This window comes from Meleagris gallopavo, chromosome 28 (assembly GCF_000146605.3).
Source record: "Meleagris gallopavo isolate NT-WF06-2002-E0010 breed Aviagen turkey brand Nicholas breeding stock chromosome 28, Turkey_5.1, whole genome shotgun sequence".
In the NCBI taxonomy this organism is placed as follows: domain Eukaryota; kingdom Metazoa; phylum Chordata; class Aves; order Galliformes; family Phasianidae; genus Meleagris; species Meleagris gallopavo.
In genome coordinates, this window is record NC_015038.2 from 4,755,483 (window position 1) to 4,762,697 (window position 7,215).

General features: G+C 50.7%; 2 protein-coding genes and 1 long non-coding RNA gene across 6 annotated transcripts in view; 1 reads left to right on the forward strand and 2 right to left on the reverse strand.

The window, feature by feature from the left end:
• Positions 1-93, reverse strand: part of USP49 (ubiquitin specific peptidase 49) — a 32,089-nt gene extending 31,996 nt beyond the window's left edge. For both annotated transcript variants that reach the window (XM_010724403.3, XM_010724404.3), the window contains exon 1: positions 7-93. The gene's annotated coding sequence lies outside the window, so the exon portion shown is untranslated. The remainder of the gene's footprint in view (positions 1-6) is intronic.
• Positions 94-189: 96 nt separating this feature from the next.
• On the forward strand, positions 190-3,567 carry LOC116217478. Its single transcript, XR_004162079.1, has 3 exons — positions 190-939; positions 2,210-2,282; positions 2,531-3,567. It is a non-coding gene; the product is annotated as an uncharacterized LOC116217478 (long non-coding RNA).
• Positions 3,568-5,370: 1,803 nt separating this feature from the next.
• CCND3 (cyclin D3) overlaps positions 5,371-7,215 on the reverse strand; it is a 44,002-nt gene continuing 42,157 nt past the window's right edge. For all 3 annotated transcript variants that reach the window (XM_019623324.2, XM_019623322.2, XM_019623323.2), the window contains exons 5-6: positions 7,001-7,152; positions 5,371-5,547 (exon numbers count right to left, since the gene is read on the reverse strand). In XM_019623324.2, the coding sequence (XP_019478869.1) occupies positions 5,508-5,547; positions 7,001-7,152 (192 nt within the window). In that variant the 3' untranslated portion in view covers positions 5,371-5,507. The remainder of the gene's footprint in view (positions 5,548-7,000; positions 7,153-7,215) is intronic.

A 7,215-nucleotide genomic window follows, 5' to 3' on the forward strand; every position in this document is an offset into this window, starting at 1 on the left:
ATTTACCGCCATCATCGCACGCGCGAGCTGTCACCAGCGTGAGCCGCCCCAACGCCGCCGGCCACGCCCTCTCCCCGCCCCATTGGCCGTCCGTCGCGCCCCGCCCCTCCCCGCTATTGGCCAGAGAGCGCGCCACACAGCGCGCTCGCTCCGCCCCTCCCTTCGCTCCCCATTCACCGCCATCGCCTACGCCAATTCCGTAGCGGCGCGGGTGTAGCGGACCGCGGCGCCGTTCCAGGCGCTAACGGCGCGGCCGGCGCTCAAGCGGACGCTGTTTGCGTAGCTAGCACCGTGGTAGAGGAAGCTCTGGCGGAGCTTACGAGCTTTGCGCAGCCGCTAGGGGGTGCTTCTGAATGACTCACGGTTGAGTAGAGGGACGGCGGCGCTGAGGGGCGGGGACCGGCTGGGCCCGGCCCCGGGCGGTGACGTAGCGGGCTTTGTGAATTCCGGGGTGAAGTTTGGTTGAGAAGCAGGAGGGTAAATAAGGATGCTGCGGAGACAAAGGGACTCTTAAAGGGGCAGCGCGGCGTTGACGGGGCTCTGAGGCGATGGGGGCGGGGAGACCCTCGGGGGGCGGCGGGGCGCTGAGCTGATGGAGGAGCCGCAGCGGGGGCACCCGGCGGGTAACACCGAACCTCCCCACCCCACCCCACCTCCTCGGCTCTGACAGCCTGCGGCTCACCGTACAGAACCCCACCGCGCCGTTCTGGACAGAAGAATTAAAATTGATGATTAAAATTGATGATTAACGAGGCCTGGGGAAAACAACCTTCCAGACCGTGCCTCGGCAGGCAGGATGAGGGTGGTTTTCAATTCCCTGGCACGGGCCATTAAGGTAACGCTACTGAAAGCATCCTGAAGATTTGTTGAGATGCAGACCGGCGTTCGGAGCCGCGGTGATGCTGGGGGCAGGGAGCAGAACGAGGCTTACTACAGCTGGTGAGGATCGAAAGGAAAGAAGGTGTTTTGTCCAGCGGGAATGTGAAAAATAGGGAGGGAAGATGTAGGCTGGATGTCAGGGGAAGTTCTTTACTGTGAGAGGTGCTGGAACAGCTGCCCAGAGAGGCTGTGGATGCCCCGTCCATCCCTGGAGGTGTTCAAGGCCAGGTTGGATGGGGCCCTGGGCAGCCTGGGCTGCTATGAAATGTGGAGGTCGGTGGCCCTGCCTGTGGCAGGGGGTTGGAGCTTCGTGATCCTTGAAGTCCCTTCCAACCCGGGCCATTCTGTGATTCTGTGAAAAGCCCCAGTGTAAAAGCAGCCCCTCATTTGGGACAGCTGATCCCCTGGCTTACAGAATGCAGCAACAGCAGCAGCAGTTTTTGCTCAGGCACAAAGAGCCAAATCCTACCCGTCCTTATACACGTGGAAGCCTGCTGACGTCAATGGCTGCAATGGTGTAATTGAAGGCAGAATGTAGCTCAAGAGGTCCCGTTTTATTACTCTGGGAACAGCACAACATATTAATAAGAGCACAGAAGTCCCTAGAGATTCCAGCACACGTTTTATATTTTTAAGACCATCTTTCAGGAATTAGTAAAGCATTGGCAATGTTCAGTGTGACTAATTCTGGTCATTAAAAGGAAATTCTTTTTTTTAATCTTAAGATTTAAAAAGTGAAACAAGACTGAAATAGTTACCCGTATAAATAGCAGTTTGTTTTCACAGCCGCACTTAGCTGACTGCAGCTCACGTTCTGTAACCATCACTTGAAAACCAACAGTCCCGCTGAAGTTCAATGCACAACTCATCAACTCGAGCTGGGAGCTGCAGAAACTCAGCATAGTCAGCATGTTGGAATTTCTCATGTACTTATGATGCATTCTGCTATTCACGATGGCTTATCAACCAGCTCTTTCTACAGCCGGTGCTGATTAAATGTATGAAATGCCTACACTGAAAGTTCTAGATCCTTTAAGAGTTAATTAGGTTTACAGGTATAAATGAAAAGAAAAAAGAAGCCATTGCTAAGTAATTAGTTCTCTACCAGTCAGCAAATCAACTAAAAAGCAGCTTCTTTACTGCCTGCTGTTTCAGATTGAAAAAATCTATTTGGGAGGAAAAAAAATCTTTGTTTTCTTTTCAGAATCTTCAAGACCCATTTATCAGCAAGTAACCAAAATTGTTTCTTGCTAGCAAGACACACACTGCTTCTTCACCAGGAACCCATTGTTCCCTTTGCAAGTCCCCTTACACCTTTCTTTTTGTCCAGGACAACGACTGCGGAGCTGGAACAGTGCTGAGCACAGCCTTCCCAGGAGCTGCAGGGGAAGCTCAGCACAGAGGTTGGTGGCTGAATGAGAGTGTTGTGCTGCTTCTGACGTGAGGCAGGGGGTGGAGCAGGGGGCAGAGAGGGAAAAACTGCAGCTACAAGCCAGGCAGATGCTGAATATGTAAAACCAAGGGACAAATAGCTCAAAAGGGATGTGATATCCCTGCTTTTCCTGCCATAAAAATAAGTCATCACTGAAAAATATTCAAGTGATATCATACAGTTAAGCCTCATCATGAACTTTTGGCTCTCGTTCCACAGATCCTTCTTACTCCAGTAAATCTGCTGATGTCACCAGGATTTCTCTGGAGAGGAATGGTGTGCAGGAATGGGACGTTTATTGCAGACCTTTCAAACAGTGAGATAAAGCAGTTGGTATTCTCTTCCAGTGCATGAGAGGGCTCCTGCCACACTTATTTATTTATTTAGCACTGGGCTTTAACTGAGAAGTGGAAGACTTTAATACTCCCATCTGATATCAGAGATGAAGGCAAGCCAAGAACTTACCCGTAACAGGAATACAAGAATTCCTGTAGATTTTGCCACAGGAAAATTAGTTTGCTACAGTGGTATAAAGCCCTTGAACCTAATCAAAGATAAAACTCTGCTAAAGAATTGTCTCCATGCAACAGAACATTTCAAAAACTGTAAATAAACAATACAAAACAGAATAACACTCGCTGTGCACAGACTCCATCTTCTCACAAAAAGAGAGCTTTTTATTTTGATGAAAAATAACAAGACATTTTCACACAAATATAACAGTAAAAAAAAAATCCTTTCTCCTAGCTGTTTGCATTCAATGAGACCCTGCCCTTTGCATGCATTTGGCTGGGATTCCTTTGCCAACAAATGGTAATCCCCCTGCATGAAGCACTGCACTGAGAACCATCAGAGCCATAGGCCTGAGCACAGACACAAAGAGAAGGAAAAAGGAGGAGGAGGACAAGAAGAAATCCTCATGGCATTCAAAACCTTTGCTTTCAAATGGTGCAAAGAGATTTGGAAGTAACAAAAATCTTGGGCCAACTGCAGTGCCGCTTTTTGGAGGGACTCCTGATCTGCAGAAAGCTCTGCACAGAGCTCCGGGAGTCCTTTCATCTGATTCCTGCTACAGGCACCTGCTGCTGCTTGCGGATCTTGTTGAACAGCTCCATGTACTGAACCATTGTGTCTGCAGGGCTGTAGATGCTGTCGTGTTTAGTGCCGAACACAGATGGGATGCTGGGAGTGTGGCTCCCCATGAAGCTCTGCATGAACTCCATCAGCAGGTTCCAGCAGTCGTTGGCTATCACACAAGGGCAGTATTCCACCTGGCAACAAAAACCACAGCCCTGAAACTCAATGGAGGGCCATAACCACGCAGAGGACAATGCGCATTCCTCTCTCTGCCTCACTGTTTTAAATATGAGATATGCATCAAGAGTTTGAAGCCAGCAACCAGCCCTCTGTGCTGTGGCTGCAGAGGGATAACAGTGCTTTCTCTTTGAGAATGTTGACCATATACAGCAGAAGGATGGACAAACACATACGAACAGGACATGCACGGAATATGCAAGCCACCTCTTCAAAAGAGAAGAAAAAGAAAAGTAAATTTACCCTGTAAGTTCGTTGGTCATTTTAAATCCCCAGTAGTGGAAAAACAATGATAAACTTAATTCCCACAGGTTGGTATATTAACAGCTTATGTGGCCATGACTTCTTTCAGATGTGTAATGATAAAGCCTTGGGATTTAAAGACTCGCAGTTCCAGATCAGGGGTTATGTCCTAATGGACACCCTGAAAAGAAACTACTAAACCAAAGCAGAAGCAACCAGACTGCCAAGAAAATCTGGTCCTGAACTCAAGTTTAGGGTAAAACAGGCTTCTCTTTAAGCCCAGGTCAATAGCAGTGCTCACACTACTACATTTGTGTTTATTCCTATGAAGCCACTTCTCAATCCCATCCTTGCTAGCTAGGAACTCCTGCCTGGGTAGATGCAGCGTCATTATTAATTATAGACCAGTTAATAGGATTTGTGTATTTAGGAAGATATAAGCTCAGATTTTGAAAGATCTTCCAACACCTAATTCTCAGCTACTTCAAAGACTGCTAGGCACCAACACATCTACATGTCTGGAGCCCCACCTGCCCTTCCTTTGCCCTTCCTGTACCAGCACAGCCCAGCTCCTCATGTTAATCCAAGATGTTTCTGAGCTGCTGAGGCTTGTCCATAGCTTGAGTGCCTTGCACTCACACCTGCAACCAGCCATCCACTTCCCCACATGCCATTCTGGGTCCTGCCACAAAGGGTCATGTGCACAGATACATCTCCCTCTAGAGCGTTCAAGGTTTGCTGCAGCCCAGCTTCCACCCCATCACACACCTGACAGCAGTGACCATGCTGTGACTGATGCTCTCGAGTCTCATCAACAGCCACAGCACTGAGCAGAGCACGGAAGCCATCTGATGAGAGGCTCTGAGCCCACACAGCACCCCACAGTGCAGCAATCCAGGTCAGCACACCTGGGGCAGCAATGACATCCGCAGCACACAGCTCTCTGATGAGGAGAGAGCAGCTTTAGAGCCAAACCTGCGGCAGGAGGGCACTGTTTGGTGCTGCTCAGCCCAGCCACTGTCTGCACAAGGTCAGGAAAGAAAGTAAAACCCAAACCAGCATTAAATTAGCAGCCAAGTGTTCTACCTGCCTCAGTATGCTTATTAACCTGAAGTGCACTTCCAGTGTTGTGCATCAGAACTTTAAGCAACTTTTTGGTTGGATGGCGTTCCTTTAGGGTTTATCTATGGACACCTCAACAGCAGGCACAGCTGAGCCCTGCAGTATCTGAATTAAACCTTATTGTGAAAAGGAGATAAATGCTCTGCCTGCTGCACACATGAATGCATCCATTACAAACTGCCAGCAGCTAATAACACAACTGATACATGGAAGGGATGGGGACTCAAGGTTTCTAGCTGAGCCTCTAGCATGGGATTTCCATACCCGCAGCTGGATTTCATACCCTTTAAAGGTGATTCTTACCTCCACAGATATCCCCCGGGCGCTGGGACCCATCGTAACGGTGCCCACCTTCACCAGGAAGTCGCAGTACTGGTAGCGCGTGCCCCGGCTCTCGATCTTGTTTGCCTTGGCGTTCTGGAAGAAGCCTTTCAGCTTTACCATGAGCGTATCAAAATTGGCATCTGCTATGAGGCAGGGACCGTTTTCAAAGAGAGCAAAACAGCTGAGGGGATACTCAGAGTTGTGCATCACGTACATCAGCTTGCCTGTCTGCCCTGAAATAAAGAGCAACAGTGTTTGGGCTGTGACACCGACAGCTCTGCACTTGTATGTGCTTTAAAGAAGGAAGCATCTGTTCTTCCTTTGTTCTCCTTGCTGCCTCAATCCTGATGTCCCTGTACCATTCATACACACACTGTTATCCAGCAGTTCAGTGAACAGATAGTATTTACTTCTTAACACTTAAAGAGGAAAGAAATCTTGCAACCAGTTCCTCACCCATCAAATGGTACAGCCATCATATCTTCCCAATTTGGAGAGAAGGATTTTGTGGGGGATGATGTCAAAGGCCTTACTGAAGTCCCGACGGAGGACATCAGTGGCTCTTCCCTTGTCCACTGCTGGGGTTACACCACCATAAAATGCAACAAGGTGAGTCAGGCAGGACCTGCCCCTGGAGAAGCCTGGCTGGAAATCCCATATCACCTCCCTCTCTTTTATGGGGTTCAGGACAGCTTCCAGGAGGATCAGCTCCATGATCTCTCCTGGCATGGAGGTGAAGTGGACAGGGTGGCAGTCACCACAACTTTTCAAATGTCACTGAGTGCCTTGGTGACTATGTCAGCCAATTCTCTCAGGACTCCTGGATGCATCTCATTGCACCCATGGACTTAGGGTCATTTACAATCCTCAGACGGTCACAAACCTGATCTTTGCTTCCAGCAAGAGGGGCGTTGCTCCCCCAGCTCCCACCTTCTGACCCATCTGCTCTAGGGCTGTGTGAAGAGCAGTAAAGACTGAGGCAAAAAGTTGTTGCATCCTTCAGCATTCTCCTTGTCTGTTGCTACCAGCCTGCCTGTGTTGCTTATGTGTATGGGGTCCATGAGGACTTACTCATGGATTTTCCTCTTCTGGTTGAGGTTCCTGTGTAGAAGCCTTTCTTATTCTTCTTTGCACCCCTTGCAGTTGGGCCACAGTGCGGTTCTTTCTCATATTCAGAGAGAACTTCCTGAGTTCCAGTCTGTGCCCAGTGCCACCCATCTTATCACTGGGCACCAGCAAACAAAGCATGGCCCCATTATCTTGACACTCACCTACAATGATTGCTATGATCCCCCCTGCCTCCTCTGAACCTTCTCCAGCCCCAGGGCTTTCAGTCTTTTTCCATCAGGAGATGCTCCAGGCTCCCACCACCTCCGTGGGCTCTGCAGCAGCTCCATGTCTGCCCGTTACTGGGGAGCCCAGGGCGGAGCAGAGGGGAGCAGCACCTCCTCACCCTGCTGGCTGCGCTCTGTGCCGTGTGCCCGAGGGAACCACCGGGGCACGCTGAGGCTCGCGGTCACCCCGCTGGCCACCGGGACCCCCAGGTCCTTCTCTGCAGAGCTCCTTTCCGGCCGTTCTGCTCCAGGAGCCCTCGAGGGGACGGCACCGCAGGCAGAAATCCCGCAGAACGCATGGAGCGGCCCCGACGGCGGGCACGGCTCCGCTCGGCTCCGCTCCGTTCCCCACCTTGGCTGCTGATGGCGGCGGCCGTGTGGTACGTCTCGCAGTCCACGCCGAACGCGCCGTGCTTCTCGGCGCCCAGCAGCTCCAGCTTCTTGCTCAGCAGCTCCACCGTCTGCTGCACGCTCTTCCCCTCCAACACGGGCACCTGCGTCACGCTGTGGGGCGACAAACGGCTCTAAACGGCCGCGGGGACGCGCGCGGAGCCCATCCCGAACCCC